Genomic DNA, 23,842 nt, shown 5'->3' with positions numbered 1-23,842 from the left:
TGGTATGTAACACATCTGAGTGAAATGTGGCATATTTACATCTGTTAAACTTGTGAACTCCAGCCCCACAGAACACACATTTCAACTCAAGAAGGCTTAGTTTTCCGTAATTTAACTGTTGTTGCATTCACCTAGCTGTTTTGATATTCTTGCTTGCAGAAATTGAAAAAGAAATCACAGAAAGGTTTAGACAACCAGCGAGTCACATTTGTGAACTGCAGCAGTCTCTCCAGAAACATTGAAGAAAAAAACAAGGATGTCTCACAATGACTCCAAACCATGCAGGGCTGCCATCTGAAGTTTAACTCCATAACTCTTTAGCTGCCACTGACAGCGGATAAGCCAGAATGAAGACATTGAATGATGGTTCCCAACTGCGGCAACATTTTGGGCGCTAGAGACATAATAGATGGCTGTTGCTTATAAACTCAGTCTATCAGCTACTTAGTAGTATTTTTTTGAGGTTAAGAAAGCAAACGGGAGTAAGGCTTTGTGATCTTCTGCAAAGTAATTAAAATACCTTGGGTTTTATGGTAAATGAAATCAAAAGGTTTTCTGAAAATAATCCTGAAATCCTGAGATTTCGGCGAGGAAGAAAACTCTTTTGATCCGGGTCATCATATAACATAGCAGAGAGATACTTCCATGTTACAGACATATAGAGGACAGTTCCAGATTCTGAAGAACAAATCACTGTCTATGATACTACCCTTCTGCCTCTCCATGTGGGTAAGGTTGATTGCAGCATTTGTACTCTGCCCTCAGCGAAAATACAGGGAGCCAGTGGAAGAATTTGTGTTATTCACTCTGACCGTCATTCCCTCCAAAGAGGCACAAGGCAAGGGGGAAAAAAGTGCAGCTGCTGAAACTGGAGATAGTAAAGATTGATCTATCTTTCTGCCACAGGAGGACTGTTCATCACAGTGCATGGCCTGTGCAAAAGTAGACACTGGAAAATAGACTAAGGGCCCGATGAAGACAGAGATATCCTGGGAAGGAAAATTAAAAAAAATATATTGGTAGAAAAAAGCTGATCTAGCAGAGGAGATGAGCTGACTGTAAGAGATTACCAAGGGAAACAGGTAGCAGGAAGAGAGAATAGGATCTGGTAGGAAGCCAGACAAGGAGGCTGGATGGCAGAGAGTGAGGATCTATACATCTTTATCTATACATCTGTCACATCTCCTAACAACAGCATGTATAGACATAGTAGATTATGTGTGAGACACAGACATGCCAGAACTACTATTTGTGCAACACATGCACATTCAGAGTCCCTTTTGGTCTGGATTTATGTGTGTCCAGCAGACCTATGCACAACCCTCTGAAAATTTGATTGATAGGTACTCAAAGTGTGTCTCTGTGCCTGCGTACGTGGGGCAGAGGAGGTAGAATAGAGTACCACTAAGGATCTAGTTCAAACCAGTAGAGTGGTCCATGCAGAAATAGAAGGCTAACTATGATTTAATTAAGTGTTCAGTAAAGCCCTGTGCTACTCTTGGTGCAAACAGGTCTGGTGAGAAGGGTTGAGCCCTACAGATATACACATGATTTTCTTGAGAATGCAGACAAGCAAAGGAAAACCAGATGTGCTTATTTCAGGATGACAAGATAGCATTGTGACTGAAATGAGGTATTTCTCTAGGAAGGGGAGGATGAAACTATGTCTGTTTTTAAACAGTTATTCACTTTTAAAAATTGAGGCCACCATAGGTTGTTGGCAAAAGGGTGGGACAGCAATTTTCTGTTTGGACTGGATCAGCCTCTGCTTTCATGAGTCAAAAATAATAAATATAGTATTTCTAACATCATAAAATCCCCATTAAAAAAGTCCAGTAGCAGTAAGTTTTTGGAAGACGGGAAAAAAATCACACAAGGTTTACACTGAGAAAGCTTTAAACCTTCAACATGTCAGATATTTTGGGAATGATTTACCACCCTTTTCTCAAAATAAACTGTAAACTCAATGAGATGTAGACAGAAAACAGGCCTCCCTATTGAACTTTGACACAAGAATAATGAAACCATCCATAACCCACATTTGATTTGTTTGGAATTTTTTTTCTCTCTATTTAAATTACTTCCAAGAAAAAGTTCTTGCTAGGAAAAGGGAGGAAAAGGGCTCATTTTAAAAATATTTCATAATCCTTTAAGCATCACTCATCTTGGTTTCTAGTTAGCATCTTCAAGACCTTCCTTAGGGATGTGATCCAAGAGCTACTGACAGCAGAGTTGAAAGATTCTGACTAACTCCAGCAGAGTTCAAGCTTGCGTCTAAGCCAGACTCTTCATCTAATACAACATTTCACAGACCACTACCACCAAGGATGATTCAGTTAACAGAAACAAGAGCAACCTCCCAAGAGGCAGAGGCAGGACATTCTCAGTGGATTCTCAGTGCCTGAAGATCCCCTTGCCACTGGAGACAGACCAAGAGAGATTTCTTGTTGTATTTGTGGCAGAGGACGCTCTGCACTAAGCATCTTGTGGCAGACAGCCACTGAGCAGTGTGTCAGCACCTCTCTCATGCTCTAGCTCCTGCATCATACTGGCATACACCTTAGAAATGTGTGGATTTCATCCGTAAACCCGTAAAATAGTCATAGATCAAGTAATACATTTTAACATCTTTTATGAGCTATTGCTTTTCTCCATGCCATCTCTCCTCCACTTTATACTAATTTGTATTCAACACTGCTACCCTGAAAGCTTCTCTAAAACTTCCCAAGAGATCTATCATACCTTGCCTGTTTTCCCAGGTTTCTAAAATTAATTTAGATCAATTATTTAATATATTCAATCACTTTCTTTAAGCCATTTACTGCAGATATAGCCAATTATTCAACATAAAATACAGCCAGATCATTTCATCATAACCAAAAAACGTGATTTATCATTACATTCAATTAGAACCCACTGAAGGCAGTGGCAAAAGTCCCATTCAACTGAATAAGGATCAAGCCTTTAATTTACTGTGTCATAGGAATAACACTTGGTAATGGAGAAGGCTGGGATACATACGGGATTCCAATTTCAAACAGATTGTTTTGAATCAGTTGTTTTCCAAGCATAATGATGCTCAGCTGAATACAGAGTTCCATCAAACAGCCTCCTGGAGCACACTGTAATTAAACAAAACCATAGAGAGTGAAGTAAGAGAATTAATTTCAAAGTACCCAGTTGAGAGAGCTACTCTGACATCTCATGATGTCAGTATGTGCCTATCGCCCCTGCCACCAATTTGCGCAGGAGCACGGAGATCATCGATCATTGCAATTCTGTGCTTAACAAGGTATTTCATCTCCACTCATAAAAATGCATTATGGAAAATATGCAGAGCTCTGAAATAACTTACTGTGCCCTGGGGCTACTATATTTCCTTTTAAAATATTTACTATATAATCAATGTAATAAACATAATGCAGTATCACCAATACTCTTCCACCCTGATGTCTCCCAAGGGGGAAGAAAGTCTTCAATCTTACAAAGACTTATGTGTAAGCTTTATGGTAAAACCTTGAGTACATCTGTCAATTTTAAAGGGAATACCCGTAGCAGTTGAAAGGAATTTTGGGAAGAAAAAAAAAAAATAGTTTACAGGTTTAGCACAAAATAGCTATAGCTTTTTAGGCTATTAAAATTGCTAGGCTTCTAGTGATCTACAGAATGAGAAGCCAGATTCAAGTTCCTGCTCTGCCACAGGTTTCCCAAGGGCCTCAGTCAAATCATGTAACGTTTGTGCCTTAGTGCCCAGTTGTAAAGCATAGAAATGGTGAAGCTTCGCCTAAGAGAGACTGTGAAGTACTCAAAATTGCAGAAAGAAAGAACATAGAGGTGCCTTGGATGGAAAATTTGGGGTTTGTCTATTTATGTTGAAGATTTAGCATCTGGTTTTAACGTGTTTTCTCTTTTTCCCTTATTGTCTAGACTCCACTGAAATACACTGTACACATATCTCTTTTTTTTTAAGGATTTTTTTTGTTTGAATTTCATATGTACTTACCTCTTCCATTCGATAACCATCAAACACATAAACATAATGACCAGGACGGCCAACAAATCTGAAAGCAATAACAATATGTGAAATAACAGAAAAATAGGAAAAAGGTTAACTTTAACAACATAACTGTTCATTCATATTAGCTAAAATATTTCAGAACTAGCTACTTCAACATGAATTTTAAGACTCGACACCTATTCAACTTTAATTATTTTAAATTATTTCAAAGTAGAAGGCCTCTACAAATGTTTTTCTACCACATCTTGATGAACTAATTTTAATAAAACATTTTTCTGTGCTAAAAAATAATAATAACCTCCCTCTCTTGATTAGAGATCATAAAAAAAACCTGGGAACACATATCTTAACATTCTCTTGCATCTGAGTAGTGTCCTGAATGGAGTTATTTGCACATCTATACACAGTCTTCTGACTACACGGGGAAAATCAGTGAGATTGACTGTATATTAACCATAGAACACAAAAAAAAATGGTTAAAAAGAAAGAAATTGGTGATATTTTTATGAATGTCTTACAATATTTACAATTGCTGGTAAAATGTATCATTAATTCTTAAATCAATGATGTTGAATGGGATTAGTGAAGAGTATAGATTAACAAACTTTACAGCCCCCAAAAGGAACAGAAAAATGGTATAAAACAGAATCCAGAGGATGTTTTAAACATTTTTGCCAAAGTTTGAGCAAACAATCATTTTAAGTTTCCCATTCAAAAGCATGTGTTATACTGTGGATAACTGGGTCCCAAAAGACACTGATCCTGAACCCATAGGAAGTCACACTTATTTAGCAGGACAGCTGAATTAGCTTTTTGGTCAATCAGTTCATTTGCCAAAACATGCAACTTCCAGTTGACTATAACTATTTCTTAATTTAACTTGATATGGGTGAATACTGCAAAACATTGAGAAATAGAGAAAGCAGTTCCATAATTCTAAATGAAACAGGAAAATCTTTCTTTGCTAAAAGATTCTCCAAGAAAAAATTGCTAAAATGTGGAAAATGAAGACCTATAAGCACTACCATTCACTCATAAATGCAACACCCTTTTTTAACTGAAAGGAATTATTTCCTGAGGTGTGGATTATTCTTATTTTAAAAAGAAAACTAAAATGGTTGCATTTCAGAACAATGCTCTACTTAGAAGAGAGACAGGACAATATTCAACATCATGTCCTGCCATTCAAAAGCAAGCTTTAGACACCCTTGTTTATGATATTTTTGCATAGCTGGTGAAGGTGGCCAGTCCCAGACTTACTTAGGTAGCCCTTTGTGCCCATTCTTAAACACAGATCCACTAATATAGACACACACACACATATATATATAGACACACACACATAAATATCTATATACATAAATATCTATATGTAAAGGACATTTATCCTACCTTCCTTTAAAAAAGGCAACATAAAAAATTGGTGCATAAGAATTCACAAACTTCAGTAGGAATGCCTTCAAAATCAGTCTCTCCTCAAAGGTTTTCTCTGTTTTTGGTACCTCTGGGAGGGGGGGGGGAAGTCAACCAGACAAATCAATTAGTACATATGTAAACATCCCTGATGATAACCCCAAATAATACAAAACCAAACTGCAAACTTTGAGCTCAGTCTGTTTTTTCTTTTGTCCTTTTAATTTGTACCAATGCACATTAGCTCTGTCACTGACTCCTGATTTCCAGAGAGTCTTTGCAAACTTCCAGATCAAAACTGAATATTCTTTGATAGAAATATTAATAATGACAAAATAATGAACTTGATTCTCTGATAAGCCTCTGACAGCTTATCTCATGTTGCTTTTGGCTGTACATCCAATATCCTGGTGGCAAAAAACCCAACAAATCCTGACACTTGGCCTGGACCTGACAATACCTCACTTTTCCAGTCTCTTTCATTGCCTTGCTGAGAGACCTGGGCCGACCACATCACCTTCCTCTGCTTCAGGCCACACGTATGAAATCTCAGCACAGACCTCCTCTGTCATTTACTGTGACACCTATTATATTATTAAATATATAATATCACTAAATATATTTATTACCATAATGCATTGTTATTGTTATTGTTGTGGTGGTGGTGGTGGTGGTGGTGGTGGTATTATTATTATTATTATTTCACATGGTTCTCCTACTAGCTATCTGGAATTTGAAGAAAAATAATTGGATCTTGATATTCAATTGCATAAAGCTAAAGCAGTGTAAGCAGCTTTAATGTATGTAAGTGTATCTATATTACCATGAATAAGTATATCAGTTACACAACCAAAACAACAAAGCATTAATATTGTCAATTCATGAACGATGATAGCAAAGTGCAAAGATGTTCATCCAGAAAAAAACACCTTAAAAGCCTTAACTTTGTTTGTACAAGTCTTTTTTTTCTATAATGAGATTGTTAAAGTGCTTAACACTAAACACAAGACCAAGTACCTTTCTGAATAAGGCATTAAGTGAATTTTTATTTGCCGTGCAAAACGAATGCACATTTTTGCTAACGCTTCTCCATTTACTATATATATTCTAAATTTTTGGACCTCTTTAGATAACTTGTAAAAATGTGTCTTAAACATTTTCAGTATTCATTATTCTCTTCCCAGATTTATTTCCAATTTCCATGGAAATTTTCTAGCAGCAGAACACATAGGTATAAGACAGAGGCTTTTCAAATTGCCGGTAGGATCCTCTTTTAAAGATTCTATAAGGGTTAAACTCTTGTATTGCCACACTCATCCTGAGTTGTTAACTAATGTGAGAGCAAACAATTTTATTGTGGTATGTTCTTGACTGAATTTCTGTAACACAATGGAAGTGTGAAATAATAAGGTAGATCCAGATCTCTGGCTTTAAGGACTTCATTAAAAATACTGCTGTACTTGTACAGTCTTGTTTTGAGACACAGTTTGGGCGTTTTGGTTGCTTTGGGGTTTTTTCGTTAAAAAAAAAAAGCATGGTGTTTATTTGAGCACTAAAGGAACAGCAAAACTCTAATGAGTCCCTACTGCCCAGCTTTATTTGTGATACTTTCAAACATATTTTCATAAAGGTCAACAAACAATGTGATGAGCCCTAAACGATCATACACCTATACGTATAGGAAAGCTTAATTAAACCTTCAAAGGATTTGAGCAATTTGTAGATGACCCCATATGCTGGATAGGTCCCCAGGACAAGTAGCTCAGGGCAACAAGAATATCGAATAACAGCGGTGCAGCTTTTAATTCGAGGGAGAAAAATCCTAGCCTTTGCCTTATGGAAAACTCCCACAAAGATGAGCTCAGCCTCTGGATGAAAATTTGCACACCATATATGGTTCCAGAGACTCACTCAGCACTTTGCTCCCCTCCCCACACTCAGATATACTATACCATACCAATAGAGGCATGCATAGAATTTGTCCTTTAGCTAGTGGAGTCTGCTACACAAGAAATGCATCCAGCCAGAATAGATGCATTAACAAGAGAGAAAACTTTCCCCCCAAAAATGATACACACATAAAATATGGTTGGTTGTGCAGCATGTTACACCAAAATTGGGCAGCTGAAACTTTCCAGGTAGAGAATGAACTGAGACAGCTGTGGCATGGGTCTTAGCTCACTGAAGGAGTTGCTGCCTTTATAAGGGACAAACACAAGTAGTTTTGATTTTGTCTCCATTTGACTGGTGCTTCCTTGACCTGAGTGAAGTTACAAGTGAGCAAATGAGCTATAAGTCAACACCCCCTGATTCTCAACCTGAGAATGCCAGGATATAATCTGCACTTCTGCTGGTCTGATCTGTGATAAGGGGGCATCAGTGCCCCGCTTTGCTGGGTCCACAAGACGTGCGTAGAGTCCTCGTGCATCCTCTATGAACTCTCTGCATTGATTACAACAAAACTACTACCTCCCCCCAAGCACTGATTCAGCAGGTATTGAGGCAGAGCCATTATTTTGATCCTATGATGAATGCAATTGCTATCAGTGGTACTATTCTTGTGCTTACAGATATAATTTTTCACTTGAGCAAAGATTCATGTGTACTGGGGGTTGAAAAAGAAACCTATACTGTCAAGAGCTGTTCCTCCAGCCCAATGAGTCTGTTCCTCAGCTTGTCGATTAACTGCAGTGTGAAAAGAGAATTGAGTATGTTTTGCTCTGCTCAGCAAAATGAAGGTTCACAAGGTAAGGAGCATTTATCAGCATGAATGAATTGTAATTTTTTTTTTAACACTTTGATTACATTTGGCATCTCAGCCTAGCACTGGAGAAAGCTGCCTGAATGAACTTTCTAAGTTATGTCGTTTGTAGCACTAGAGATTACTCAGACTAGATTCTTCTTAAACAAAACATCTGATGGTTAATTAGGAATGCTGCCTAAATAAAGATAGCAGACTTAGAATTAAATGCACGGTGACAGGGGGGCAATAATCAGCAAGTAAGAAATCATTGTTTCTTTCAAAATTCAGACTGGTGCACATTTCAAAGGGAGAGATTTTCCTTCTGTGCTTCCCCCAGACAGGCAATGGCAGCAGCTTGCACTTCCCAACTTTTGCCTAGAAACTGCCAGAGAGGAGAAGCCTCACCTTCATCTCTTCCTACTCCTTCCACACAGCAGCATCATGCCTTAACAGTTGTGCCCTTTCTTACCTGGGCAGGTGCAGTGGACAGAATTGATCAGGTCACATGCAGTTAGCAGTTTGTCAGTTATGTGAAAGCTGAAAATCTGGGTACAATTTTGGCCTGGACAGTAAGCCTGAGCTTCCTTATGCCACTAGAACAGAGTCCATTTACGTAACCCCGCTACATTTTGCCCAAAGCCTGATGCAAAACAGAAACAAACAAATTAACCCCATATGGTGGCATTTTGTGAAAATGAATTGCTTTGTCTTCATTTCTTTCAAATATTTTATGAATTTAATCTAAACTATCAGGCTATCCATACTGGTAAAACCACAGGACCATATTTCAAAAATTCAGGATTGGACCTCTATTATGACAGCTACAAAACTTTATGGTGTTCTTCAAAAAATAGGACTAAAAGAGATGTTTTCACTTGTGACTTTGAAAGTGTCATGAGAAAGTGAGGATAAAAACACAAGTCTTAAGAATTCCTAAGGTTTTAATCTGAAGTCTGCTAGTTCCAGCCAGCGTCACATCCCTCTAGGTTTTACAGGGAGGGAATCTGCAATTTCAAATGACTTCAAGGGTTCACTACAAAAAGTTTCTAATTTGGATGCCTAAGTTTAGATGACCAAAATTGACAGGTAGAGCACTTGCTACTGTTAAAGCCATCTGTAGATGCTGATTGATTTTCAGTGTTTTGACAATTGACTTTACATTCCTAGACTTCAAAGCGTCTAGAATTAGCGGTGATGTATAAAAATGTGGGAAACAATACTTAATGACAGCTGTAAGAATCTCATGTTAGGGCCTTATCAATAAACATCTTTGGCCTAATGTATATAACAAAACAAAACTAGCCTAAACCCCTACAGTAGCCAATGGAATGACTCACCTTTAAAAGACTTAAATACATTGCCAGGCTTGTAACAATACAATGACATTAAAAAAATAAAATCCAACCCCTAACTGAAATAGATATTATTATAGAAAATTCCAGCCCAGACATGCCCCTATAATGACAAAAAAATGCTCTGAGTGGTAAGGACCTGGTAAAAATCACATCAGCAAAATAACAGGGTAAACATTTGCCTGTGTAGCTTTGCCAGAGGCAGCAACATCTTTGAAACAACCCAATGACTTTCAGTAAACCAAGCTCCGAGAGGTAAAGATATATATCAAACTACATACCAGGTCAAAAATTCTCAACCGGCTCTAGATAAGTGGATCTTGGGACAGAGCCAGCGCAATGCAGAAATACCAGCTGAGATCCTGTAAATAGCACAGCTGCGTTAACATGGCATTATGGCCAGGCTAATTAGTCCTATTAGTGGCACACTGCATGTTGCGGCTTAGACCCCTGGTTCACAGAGGCATGTCTGAGCATCTTACCCCATAGGCCTGAATATTTTCACCGGCACTCTTCAGTGGGAAATACTCTTATTAGAACCTCCCTGCATACTCTCATGTCAATACATGTAATGTATTAATGAGGAATGTGGTGAGATAGTTTTACCAATTTCTGTCAGCCATTTGGCAACAGCTCCGTAAATTTCATCAAGTATAAGTATCACAACGAGGTTAATGATGACAGCAGTTGCGGTCACAGTCACTCGAACATTTGACCTGGTTGTCTCATTTGTGCTGAATGACAAAGCTGCTGCTGTTGTGATTCGGTATACGATCACACCAAACACTGCTGAAAACGTCAGCATAATCTGCAAAGAAATGGACAGATAGATTAGTTCAAGTTTGATACTAGCATTTAAACAGAAGCTTTAACTGATATGTTGGGTTTGTTCCATGAATTGGCATTGTGTGGTTATTTCTTAGAGCAACAATAATACAGGGATGATCGAATTAAAATGTGAGAATTCAAAACTCTCTAACAGGGACATAATGAAGAAAATGGGTGCAGAACTCCTAACCGGCACAACAGTTCCTGAAGATGTGCACGTTCTCTCTGATTAAAGCTCCACACTTTATTCATGCAGTACTGGAGAAACTCAGGTAGTTTGGGTTCAAATGCAAGTATTAAGCAAGGTCTTTTATCTGGCGATAGATTTAGATGGCTTGGACTGAAGGGCTTACATGTATGTGCAGTCAAGTAAATATGCTTTGCTGGCTGAAATAGCTTTACCTCTGCACAGAAATGATACCTTACTCTCCACAAATTTAGGAAAAAAAAAAAAGTTTGCTTTGTTATTATTCTTTTCAGACTGACCAAAACAGGTTTACTAAGGCTTCACTTTACATTTTTGTCCCAGAAATCAGTTAGTATCCTGGTGCACTTCATGGGCTGGCTTTGACCCATGAGATGAGGAAAGTCAGCCCTGCTACATAAGGTCAAGTTCCCACAAGAATAATTTGAATTTCACAGGGCTGTGGTATTCCAGTTTCAAAAAAAAAAAAAACCACCCCACAAGGAAAAAAAAAAAATCAATAAAGTAATAATAAAAACCCAGCAAATTTTCATAGCCATGGTAGGAAAGGGGGACAGGGTACATTTTTCTCTTTCATTTTTGCCTTTGGCAAGAATTCCATGTACATTCATTATTTTAGGTAAAGCATCTTGAGATCCTCAGATGAAAGAGACTATCTAAATGTCAAAGATTAGACTATTGCAATTATTTCAATGGGCCTAGGGGCCCAGATTCACAATGCAGGTTTAAGGAAATGTAATAGTTCATTTTAATGACCCGGCAATAGTTTATTGAATTCCTGTATACAGAGGAAGGTTGTCTTATGAAAAAGTACTATTGCAAAAGAACCAGAACAAGAATCAGAGCTATATTACAGGTTGACGATGAAAACTAGGCCCATTTAGTTCTAATGGAGAACTAGTAAACATACTGAAAAATAATGATTTGGAGAAACTCCTGGAGATATCAGATGAAATTCACAAATACGTTTTGTGAGAAAATAGTAATGAACTATTAGAACTATTATTAGAACTATTAGAACTATCTAGTAAAACATCTGATTCTGACATTTTAAAGAAATGTTTCACTAATTTTAAATGAAATGTAGGTGAATGATGAGGTTTTGCTTCATGCTAATACTTTTCATTCAAATACTGGTCTAAAGAAAAAAGTCTAAACATAAAACATTTTGAAAGGAAATGTTTCAAATGGCATAAAATATTACTTCCTTTCCTTTTGCAGTTTTCATTGTGTTGAGAAAACAGTTGTAATTTTTCTGCTTATTTTTATCTTTTTCTTTTGCCTACCAAACATGCAGACAAAAGTCATTCATGTTGAACTATCTGCTCAGATCTTGCTGTGACAGAAGTGGTGCAAGAACACAAAGATCAAAACTTTAACCTAACTTGCCCATTGCAGAAGCAATCACCACAGTAGAGACTAATATCCCCAATAAAGAGAGAAAACCAAAAAGCACCAACTGGCAGCAATCTAATTCACCTTCCACCTCTAGAGTCACATTAAGCTCTTTTCTTTTTCTTAGTTTGGGTCATAGATTCCCTCATTTAGCCACCTTCCAAATACTCTTTTTCTGTTTCCTTCCCCTGCAGATTTCTTTGAAATTTTTACTATGATGGTGGACAAGGAAAACCAGGAAAGTAAACTTGTATGTATCATTCTGGAGATGATTAGCTCTCTGGGCATCCATAGACACCTATCTCCATCAAAAGCTTCCACTTAGAAATATCTTAGCATCACAGGAAGAAGAGTCTAAACAGAGAAGGAGGAAATTTCAGGTCATTGAAGTTGAATAGCAAACTCTTAAACCTGACCAAAGGATTTAAGGCACCCATAGCGATAAGGAGGATTACTGGAGGATGAGATACTATCAGAGGCTTGCAGTATTGTGGCCTTTTCGGTTCTTGCAGCGCCATAACAAGATATACAAAATTACCTGAAAAATATGTTTTATTTGTTTAAAGAACAAAGATACTGGTTTTGCAAAAGCACCACAGCTTCAGAAACTCCTCTGTTGCCCAGCTGTTTTTAAACATCTGCTTAGACACAGATGGAAAAACACTCCTTTAGGAGTCTTCATTATCTGTGCATCCAGCAATAAGAGAAAACTGAGGAGTGCTTATAGGAATGCACAGTAACTGAGAGCATAGTTCTCACTCCCCAGACAGTCACTGAGAGGGAGTGGTTCCTGTATCTTCACAGCATTTCTCCCATTCCTTAGAATACCTCTTTTGCCCAAATTCCAGATCAGATGGTCACCTTTCATTCGTGTGCCTACTTTGGGTTTTGTTGTCACTGTCAACTTTTCATCTGGCCAGTTCTAACTCTTACTATGGCAGACAGTTTCTTCACAGAGTATCTAAACTAGTCTGTCAAGGACTGAATTGCTTAGAAACAGATGTGAAAATTGGCTGCAGAAAAGGTCACCTACTGAGCCTGGTATGAATGAATACAAACAGGAAAGCATACTAGATCTGAGAAGGAAGCTATAAAACCCCGTGGACTAGACTGATACCTTCATCCAAGTAGGATAACAATTTAATGTCCAAATAGTTCTTTGGCTCCCCAGTGGGGCTATTCTGGAGTCAAATATTATGCCATGTGAGTAAGAACAGGGCAATAGGGTCCAAAAGAAGGAACAGGCTGAACTTTTATGCCATGACACTAATTGGTTTTCTTCCTTTCTCTGGCTGAGCCAAACACAATGAACCCAAAGAAAGGCTCCATGCCATTCTGCTCTTTTCCAGCAGCTACCAATGTTTTCATCACATACTCAGAATTCTTTGCCACAACATGTACCTTCTAAATGTGGAGTTTCTAAACTGTGACATATGTTATTACTCATCACACACAAGCCAAACTTGTATATGCCCAGCTGAGCCTAGAATTCCTGCTACCGCTGGTCTTACTGGGCAAACATAAGACTTGTGAACTTCTGTTCTAAAGTCCCTACAAAAGACAGTGCTTAAATCAAGGTTGCATCTTCTGCCTCCTCTGCAGTCAAGTGAGGCTTTGTATACAACAAAAGACCTGTGACCAGATTTTAAACCATCCGTAAATGTGTCCTTGGAATTATTTGGTGATGTAAAACACCAATACAGATTCGGCAAGAGAACCAAACCAAATTTTTTCAGCCTATACTTTTAAAGAAACTAACAGCATATCTAGCTTAACAAAGACAGGAGAAAAGCCAGAAAGACAAAAATACAACACAGTTCTTGAAAGAGGATTCACAAAAGTGAAGTACACAAAAGAGGTATGCAAATGAAAAATAAAGAGAAAAGGTTTTGCAATAAGAAAACTGTTAGAAGCTTCAAGAATCATCAGTGAAAGTATGGCATGTGAAGCCGGAGGAAGGAGGGACAGAACACAGCAGCATCATTCTATAGCAACGTAGACATCTTCATGGAAAATACCTGTGGGTTTGTGCCGCCAGACCCTTTGGGCCTGGAAAAGGTACTATTAAGAATTCAACAGTCACTTCTGCAGCACTAGAAATAGCAGCACATGTGTGTGCATACCTGTGTCTGTCTCTTCCAGGTCTGTGTGCTGTATATGTGCACACAGACACATAAAATCAAGATTTCATGACCTCTTAAGTATGTAGTGCTTCTTACAGCTAAAAAAATTAGTCTGTGTGACTAATAATAATAACGGAGGTAAATGCGACCAATTTAGTTTCCTCAGTGCAATTCTATTGCATAGGCTGACAACAAATTTTAGTCTGGTGTTTCCAATTACTGCTTAACTAATCTAGCAGGAAAAAAAGAGAAATATTACGTACAGTAAAGAATAGATTGTAATCTCCACATGGGAAAGGAGAGCTGGCTCTACCTTATCAAGAGCTGACTTGAATTTCATGCATGGTTTGTAAGTTGTCTCCTGTAGGTGCTTACATCTTACTAATGCTCAAAATATTCTAAAAAAATCATTGCAGCCACTTGTCTAAATGCTGAAAGCCAGCATAGTTCCACTAGTCACTAACAGAAGTTGAAGAATTGGAGCTCTACATTTTACCTTTATAAATCTCTCTGAGATGTTACAGTAAGCACAGAGTGTAATACATGGGCTATGACTCAGGAAAGCACTTTAAGCTCATGCTTAGGGGAGATTTAAACATATGGTTAAAGTCAAGAGCACATGTAAGCACCTTGTCTGCAAAAGAATGACTTGTAAAAGCTAAATCGGGGCTATATGCTTAGTCATACTTGGTATACTGTGCTGTAAGCAAAGTCCCAACTGATGCCAGTTAGAGGTTCTGTCTAAAAAGCAGATGCTTGGTATGGCCTCAGGATGATGAACTCACTCAAAATGTTCGAAGTACATAGATATATATATATGCATGACACACCTAATACATACAGAAAATATATATAATATACAATACATATATCTTCATAAATACATACATATATATTAATAAAAATGCAGACAATTTGATTTCAATGTGTATATAAGATGGTTTGGACTGTCAGAAAAAGAAACTAAATCTTCACAGGACATCTGTTGCAGTATATGCAAATTTCAGTATATTAGAAATATACTTAGGTACTTTTAAATAATTTAGTCCCTAAGTAAATTTCCCATGCCAGATGCTCCTGTGGTGTATACCAGCATATTTCATTGCCATTTTATACTGGCTCTAGATGTGAGTATGTGCTTTCATTCAGTAATTTCTGTAACCAGAGGAATAATGGGATCCTTGACAAGGTAATTTAAGGTTGTATTGAGTTTGCATGGCAAGGCTTTGGTAGCAGGGGGACTACAAGGGTGGCTTCTGTGAGAAGCTGCTAGAAGCCTTCCCCATGTCTGACAGAGCCAATGCCAGCCGGCTCCAAGATGGACCCGCTGCTGGCCAAGGCTGAGCCCATCAATGACAGTGGTAGCGTCTCTGGGATAAGAGAGTTAAGAAGGGGGGGGGAAACAAAACCTGCAGCATTTTTGCAGCCACAGTGAGAAGATGTGAGAAACAACCCTGCAGACACCCAGGTCAGTGCAGAAGGAGGGGGAGGCGGTGCTCCAGGCGCCAGGGCAGAGATCCCCCTGCAGCCCGTGGTGAAGACCATGGTGAAGCAGGCTGTCCCCCTGCAGCCCATGGAGGAAGAATGAGGGGGTGTAGAGATTCCACCTGCAGCTCATGGAGGACCCCACGCCGGAGCAGGTGGAGGCACCCAAAGGAGGCTGTGACACCGTGGAAAGTCCGCGCTGGAGCAAGCTCCTGGCAGGACCCGTGGACCTGTGGAGAGAGGAACCCATGCCGGAGCAGGTTTGCTGGCAGGACTTGTGACCCCGTGGGGGACCCACGCTGGAGCAGTCTGCTCCTGAAGGACTGAAGCCCGTGGGAGAGACCCACATTGGAGCAGTTTGTGAAGGACTGTAGCCCATGGGAAGGACTCATGCTGGAGAAGCTCATGAAGGACTGTCTCCTGTGGGAGGGACCTCGGGCTGGAGCAGGGGAAGAGTGTGAGGAGTCCTCCCCCTGAGGAGGAAGGAGCGGCAGAGACAACGTGTGATGAACTGACCACAACCCCCATTCCCTGTCCCCCTGTGCCGCTGGGGGGAGGAGGGAGAGAAATTGGGAGTGAAGTTGAGCCTGGGAAGAAGGGAGGGGTGGGGGGAGGTGTTTTAAGATTTGGGTTTATTTCTCATTATCCTTCTCTGATTGTGCTTGGCAATAAATTTAACTAATTTCCCCAGGTCAAGTCTGTTTTGCCCATGACAGTAACTGGTGAGTGATCCCTACTTGTCCTTATCTTGAGCTTTTTGTTATATTTTCTCTCCCCTACCCAGCTGAGGAGGGGAGTCATTGAGCAGCTTTGGTGGGCACCTGGCCTCCAGCCAGGGTCAACCCACCACAAAGGATTACTAGCCAGGCTTTCCAATTCCTGTTTACAAAGTCTAGCAGTTTGATGATGTGTTTATGGTCTGTTGGAAATTTCACTAGGACAGTGGTCTCCACACTTTACAGTTGGCTGACCTGCACATCTTATTTGTGTACTCAAGTGAGGATTGTATACCATGGTCTTCCTCGACTGCAGTATAGTCCATCCCTGACTGTGTGTTGTACGTATACTTCTCAGCAACAGATTTATTTCACTTGTATGTCATCTATTCAGTAGGCTCAACACTTCTGAATGTCATTCTGACAGAGCATATGCAATACTGTGCACACAAGCAAATACACAAGCAAATTGGCTTCACCAATACAGATAATAGAAGATGGAGCAGAAATCCTGTTGGAGAGACAGCATCTAGTAACGAGCTGCTGTCATTACAGCAAGTTATCCAGCCAACAGCCCTCTCATAAGCAGCCTTTCAAAAAAGAGAATAAAGCTGGAGGTAGGCATTGACCTCTATGACTCTTCCTAGTAGGACACATATCTCTCACAAACTATAGGTTATAACTTCTTCAGAGTTTTAGCATCTTTGAGAACACTAATTCAGGATTCCACTCAAGATGCTTATTGTGAAGTTTCTCACACCTAGTAAATGTGCAGAAATGCAGATTATATTACCATAAATAAAATCAATCCAAAGTTTGCTGCATATCCAGGCATACGGTCACTCCATGTCAGCTTCTCCTTTTCATCCTGCAACAAAACACAAAGATAAAATAACAAATATTACAGAACTGTACAATAGCAAATATTAGATGTAGTAAGATCCTTTATTGAAAAACATTCTCAATTCCCATATTCCTGTTGTAATTTTGAAGATGATTATAAGATTTAGAACACTGATATTTTAAAGCAGACTTTGAGAGAAAAGGGGGTAAGAGGGTAAATAAGACATATAGAAAATGTCTGCAAAAATCAGAAAACATCATGTGTAACTATGATTATAATATTTGTCAAAATTTATTCAGCTCTCACTAAAATTCATATCAGGAAAAAGCCCTGAGATTCACCTTAATTTACATTTAGGCAGAGCAAGATTCAACCATTTATTTTGAATTGTTTCTCGTAAAACTTCAGAAGAGTAGTGCTTCAGACAGAAATCATGAAAAGAATGCTTACTACCATTGAGCCGAGATTTTTTCTCCAATGATTACCTTAGCCAAATGTGGTCCCTAAGATAGTTCTGGCAAAGACACCCCAATTCTTCTCCTGGTGCTTGGTCTATAAAAGAGAGAAACTACAAAGGCAAGCCCCCTCTGTGATCTCTGCTGCCAACCTTGTTTTCTTCATGGGCAAATAGCATCTCTCTCTTCATTGCCTAATTTAAAGCAACTGTGATCGATGAAATCTAGTATGCTTTTACTCTCCCCACACAAACCTAACTACATGTCTAGCAACATGTACATCTAAAGAAGATATTTGAAAGTGGATTTATATAAGAAATATGATTCCCTCCTCTCAAAATAGGTTTCTTAAAAAAATAGTAAGGTCATTACTTTGTTTAAGTTAAGCTAGAACTATATAATCAAATTAACTAAGGACACAGACCCAGCTGCTGTTTGCATTTCTGTGAACCACTGTTGCTATCCCATGGACTAGTACTTCACTTACATTGGAGTTAACTCAGAGTTATTCTGAATTTAAATGAATTTAAATCAGATTAGACTTCAGGTCAAAGGTTTCAAATGGACCATTTCTAAGGCACAATTGTCCTAGATAAAAATAAAAATCTGGGAGTATCATGCCTTTGTAAAAGGCTTTCCCAAAGTAGCACTAGGAATACAGTATATACTCCAAGGGCAGGAATGCAGCCGTGAATTTTCTCATGGAGTTTCCTGGGATGTGGAATTAGAGCGAAGAGACGATCCTGTCTACACATCCTTTGCCATTGTGGTGGTGCCTCAAACACTGTGGGAAGCAGTATTACTCAGGATCCCTTCTTCTCAGCTCAGCTGTTCAAACAGACAAGTTGAGCATGTCTCCTTTGGGAGAACGCTGGCAGGACTGGGCCATAGCAAACCCAAGCAGAAGCACAAATAATTTGGCCCAATGTATGCAGTACATAAATACTCCATACAGTACATAAATGGAGTCCATCATTTAGCTGGAAGGCTACTTTAAAAAGCATTTCTGTGAAAGCACAGATGCATTTCATTTCATTTTGGCTTTTACCACTCAGCAGTTATACAGGACATAGGGAAGGTCTAAGTGATTATACTCCAAGAAGGCCTGAAGGACACCATGTCTAACAATTTCACTAGGGGAAAAACACTAAAGAGACAAAACAGCAGAACGAGTTAATGCTAGCCAAAGCAGTTAAAGAAAAGAAGAAAATCTTTCATAACCATACTCAGGTGGAAAGAGAAAATTGTGGTTTATACAAAAGGGCCAAGAAAAGGCAAAAATTACCAAGAAAATTACTTCAACAATCTCTCTAGCAGTAAGAATTTTGGAAAATAAGTAATCATAATATCACGATCAAACTTTCATGTATCATGAATCACACTCAGCAAATCCTGAGTGCCGAAGTGGCTAAGGTTTTTATGTTTTGGGGTTTTTTCAATATTTCTGGTGATGTAAGACTTTTACTGTATTTTGAAACATCATCCAGGATTCTGCCATGATCTACTGGCTTTCCAAGTCAAGAAAAAAAATCACATGCTGGAAGACTCCTGGATAACACCTCAGCTGCTTACAAAGCTGAGAAATCAGGGAATACCTTAAGAAACAGTTGTCCATTATGAAAAAGCTATTTGCCTTGTTTGCCCTATCTCCTTTTTTTTTTCCCTTTTTCTTTTTTCTTCTTTTTTTTTCTTTTTTTTTCTTTTTTTTTTTTTTCCCTGTAAAATAGAACTGTATAGTTACAGAAAAGAAGAAAACCTAGGAAAATTGAGCAGTGATTGACATGTACTTTTAGAGATGAATATCAGAAGCTAAGGTGTGCCTAAGCCTACAGTTTTAAGCATTAAGAGACATTAGGATTAATCCATTTAAGGGTCCCAACTTCAGGAGAGTTTAAGGACTGCAGTTATTAGAGTGTTTGCCCTCTTTAATCTCAGCATGTGTGTTAAGAATACAGAGGCATTTAGCATCACCAGTCATTTTGGAGGCCCTAGGTTTAGCACCTGAATACTTGTTTTACATAATTATTGCTTTTCAAAACCACTTTGTGCCTGATGAGTTCAATAAAATAAGTTCCTGGAATAAAGATTTAGAAGTATATATTGTAATTCTTAAAATTTCAATTTATTACTGGGAATAACTAAATGAAATATGGACTGAAATATGGATTTACCTTGCTGAACAGGACAAAAATAGCTCTTTCTCTTGTGGTGGGTTGACCTTGGCTGGCTGTCAGATGCCCACCCAACTTCTCTCTCACTCTCCCACTACAACATGGTGGGGGGGAAGAATTAAGATGAAAAAGCTTGTCCATTGAGGTAAAGACAGGAAGATAATTTACCAATTGCTATCACAGGCAAACCAGGCTTGAGTTGTGGAAAATGTCCAAGTGGAGAATGGTGACGAGTGGCATTCCTCAGGGGTCGGTACTGGGACTGGCACTGTTTAACATCTTTGTCAGCGACATGGACAGTGGGATCGAGTGCACCCGCAGCAAGTTTGCCAATGACACCAAGCTGTGCGGTGTGGTCGACATACTGGAGGGAAGGGATGCCATCCAGAGGGACCTTGACAGGCTGGAGAGGTGGGGCCCGTGCAAACCGCATGAAGTTCAACAAGGCCAAGTGCAAGGTCCTGCACGTGGGTCGGTGCAATCCCAAGCACAGCTATAGGCTGGGCGAGGAATGGATTGAAAGCAGCCCTGAGGAGAAAGACTTGGTGGTATTGATTGATGAGAAGCTCAACATGAGCCGGCAGTGTGCACTGGCAGCCCAGAAAGCCAACCGTGTCCTGGGCTGCATCAAAAGAGGTGTGACCAGCAGGTCAAGGGAGGTGATCCTGCCCCACTACTCCGCTCTGGTGAGACCCCACCTGGAGTACTGTGTCCAGCTCTGGGGGCCTCAGTACAAGAGAGACATGGAGCTGTTGGAGCGAGTCCAGAGGAGGGCCATGAAGCTGATCAGAGGGCTGGAGCACCTCTCCTATGAGGACAGGCTGAGAGAGTTGGGGTTGTTCAGCCTGGAGAAGAGAAGGCTCTGGGGAGATCTAATTGCGGCTTACCAGAACCTGAAGGGGCCTACAGGAAAGCTGGAGAGGGACTGTTTATCAGGGAGTGTACTGACAGGACAAGGGGTAATGGGTTTAAGCTGAAGGAGGGTCGATTTAGATTAGATGTTAGAAAGAAATTCTTTACTGTTAGAGTGGTGAGGCACTGGAACAGGTTTCCCAGAGAGGTTGTGGAGGCCCCATCCCTGGAAGTGTTTAAGGCCAGGTTGGATGAGGCTTTGGGCAATGTGGTCTAGTGGAGGGTGTCCCTGCCTGCAGCAGGGGGGTTGGAACTAGATGATCTTTGAGGTCCTTTCCAACACTAACCATTCTATGATTCTATGAAAATAAATTTAATTTATCACTATTTAAAATAGATTTGGATGGTGAAAAATAAAAACAAAACTAAAAACTCTTCACCTCCCTCCCAACTTCTTCCCAGGGCCAAGTTCAGCCCTTCGTTCCTGATTCCTCTACTTCCCTCCCCAAGCGGTGCAGGCGGATGGGGAATGGTGGGCTATGGGGTCAGTCCATAATAGCTCCTCTCTGCCGTTACTTCCCCCTCACACTGTTCCCCTGCTCCAGCATGGGTCCTTCCACGGGCTGCAGTCCTTCAGGATAAACCTGCTCCAGTGTGGGCTCTCCAGAGGCTGCAGTTCATTCAGGAAATAGCCGCCCGCTGCGGCATGGGGTCCTCCACAGGCTGCAGTGTGGGTATCTGCTCCATGGTGGCCCCCTTCACGGGCTGCAGGCTAATACCTGCTCCACCATTGTCTCTCCACGAGCTCCAGGGGAATCTCTGGTCGGGCACCTTGAACACCATCTCTCCTCCTGCTCTCACCTTGGTGCTCACAGGGCTGTTTCTCACTTTTCCCCCTCTCACAAGGGGGTATTTGGGAAGAAGAGAGAGGAGAGGATGTGCATGAGAAAGGACAAGTGGATAAAGGAAGGAAGAGAAGATCAGCATGCCATCTAGTCAGCTTTCTCTTTCATGCATGTGGTTCCTTTAACCTCAGGTGACTTTGCCATGAGTTTGCCATTCTCTCTAGAGCTTAGCCAAAGGGAGATCTGAACAACGTGCCTGAGTTGCTATGCCATTATGAGAAGAAAGAAAAAGCTGGATGAAAATATTACTGAGTTACTTAGCATACATGGCACAAAGCAAATTCTGAAATTTAAATCAATATAGTCGGCAGCTGAAAGCTACTTTCTCTTACGGCTCTTGCTAAGAAAACCAAATCTGTAAATTCGCTTGGTATTTTCCATCGCACCTGATTCTACTCTCTGGCAATAGTGCCATCTAGCCGCTAAAAGACTGTACTGTGAGGTATCAAGAACACCTTGTCTAAGATCAAAATATTACACTTGCACATTGCAGCAAGTGTGGTTTATTCTACATCAGTTGAATTCGTTCATAGATTTCTCATAGGACACGGCACATACCCCCTTCTAATCCACATTGTGCGTTACAGAACATTGCCTAGATTTTAGACACGGGCAGGAAAGATTTCCTGAAGGTTGATGAAAACTCAGTCAAGCAGGCAGGGAATCTATCTGGAGCAGTCCAAGACGTGTATGCATGTACTGACGTAACAAGAGGAAACTGATCATCTGAAGAACAATCTCAATGACAGATATGTTACACTGTGGAATATTCCCCAAGAGAAACTGTATTGCAGGGAAATATTTATATGCAGACAGGAAACTGCAGGATAGAGATTATATTTTTGTGGTGAACAAGACAAACTAAATTATATGTTTTAAAATCTTTCTTTCAGTTTCTTTAAAAACAGTGATGTATTTGTGATTGTGTTGGAGGAAACAGTAGCTGCTGGTCTGGGTGTAGTGACACTTTCCTGTTTTAATGTTTAATGTTGAATGTGTTCCATGTAGTAATACACTTCTTTCCTATTAGAAAATTAAAAATACAATTAAAAAAATCAGAAAAGAAAAAAAATAAATTAAGTACCATCTAGGTTTTGCTGGATGATTTATTTCCTTATGAGTTACCTAACATGGCAAAGATCCAACATGTGCAGCTCTGCATCCTCAGGTGGGCCTCTGAGCTGTGGAAACCTGGAAATATACTGCACTTGGACAGCACCAAATGACTTTGTGAAAACAGTTCTATATTTCTCTGTGAATTAAACCACAGCCAGTTTGCTCAGATCACAAGTATTTCAGTTATTTATTTATATTTTCCCACAAGAAAACACCTCCTCAAAGCAGGTGTTTCTAACCATCAGCCATGCCAGCTCAACCTGCACTTGGGGAGTAAAGCAACATACTTTCTCTCTTCTGCAACCTGCTTTGTAACTCCAGTTCTGAAATTCAGGCTCTTCAGTGTGGTTGCACCTGGGCAACCCCAATGACTTCAGTGGACTTGCACAGAGCTGCAATTATTGACTGGAACTTAGTAAAAGATGCTCAGGGAAGAACAGAATCCAGGGCTCCTCTCTCTTGGTTTTCTAAGGTCTTGTATAGCTAGCAATAGCTAAAAGCTGCAAAATTTTATTTCCGATGATATAATCCAGAAGTTTATCTTCAAGTATGCTCAGGAAGTATGAAACAAGTAAATGTAATTTTTTATAACTGCACTTTTCTTAGTAGAAACAAAAGCTCTAATTTGTGTATAAACTGTGCTGTCCAAATGAGCATCTAGAAATAAGAATTGTGGTACCAAATACAGCTCTTCTGTAAAAGTAACACCCAAAATATTGCACGTGTATTGCAGACTCAAAACAATTAGTTTCTTCTGAAATAAAGGGTCCCTATAATTTTACTTGGGGCATGAAATAAGATAAAGGCAAGGATAAAAGGATACTTCAGAGCTATTTGGAGGTTAAAAGTTAAGAGCCAGAAAAAGCCTGCAGCACAGGTAGTTTTGGAAGACTGTCGAGTCCAGGGTGGTGACACAAAAGGAGGCACAATCAAGGCACATCAGCATTTCTGGGATCTTGCAGTGGTCCACAGTGGTAATTACAGCTAAGAAACTCTTAGGACAAGTTCAGGGGACTGTTCTAGCCTGTATTAGGGACCACTGTCCCTCAAACTTCTGAGAGGAGAGGCAAAATCACTGCCACCTTGGGCATCTGCCGATGCCTGTGTCTATCCCAGTCTGAATCTGTCCCTAGGCGTTGTACCTTCACACTCCCACAGAAGATGAAAGAGCTTTTGGGTTAAGAGTCATTAAAAGAGAGAACAACATTTTCTATTCTTCTC

General features: G+C 39.8%; 1 protein-coding gene across 1 annotated transcript in view; it reads right to left on the bottom strand.

Annotated features, from left to right (window-relative positions):
• Positions 1-23,842, bottom strand: part of ANO2 (anoctamin 2) — a 200,244-nt gene that overhangs the window by 30,459 nt on the left and 145,943 nt on the right. The window contains exons 15-19 of the mRNA XM_075761415.1: positions 17,072-17,146; positions 10,133-10,334; positions 5,411-5,522; positions 4,004-4,061; positions 3,022-3,122 (exon numbers count right to left, since the gene is read on the bottom strand). Of these exons, the coding sequence (XP_075617530.1) occupies positions 3,022-3,122; positions 4,004-4,061; positions 5,411-5,522; positions 10,133-10,334; positions 17,072-17,146 (548 nt within the window). The remainder of the gene's footprint in view (positions 1-3,021; positions 3,123-4,003; positions 4,062-5,410; positions 5,523-10,132; positions 10,335-17,071; positions 17,147-23,842) is intronic.

The sequence above is a fragment of the Balearica regulorum genome, chromosome 1 (assembly GCF_011004875.1).
Source record: "Balearica regulorum gibbericeps isolate bBalReg1 chromosome 1, bBalReg1.pri, whole genome shotgun sequence".
Lineage (NCBI taxonomy): Eukaryota > Metazoa > Chordata > Aves > Gruiformes > Gruidae > Balearica > Balearica regulorum.
This window is presented reverse-complemented; position numbering and strand designations above follow the sequence as displayed.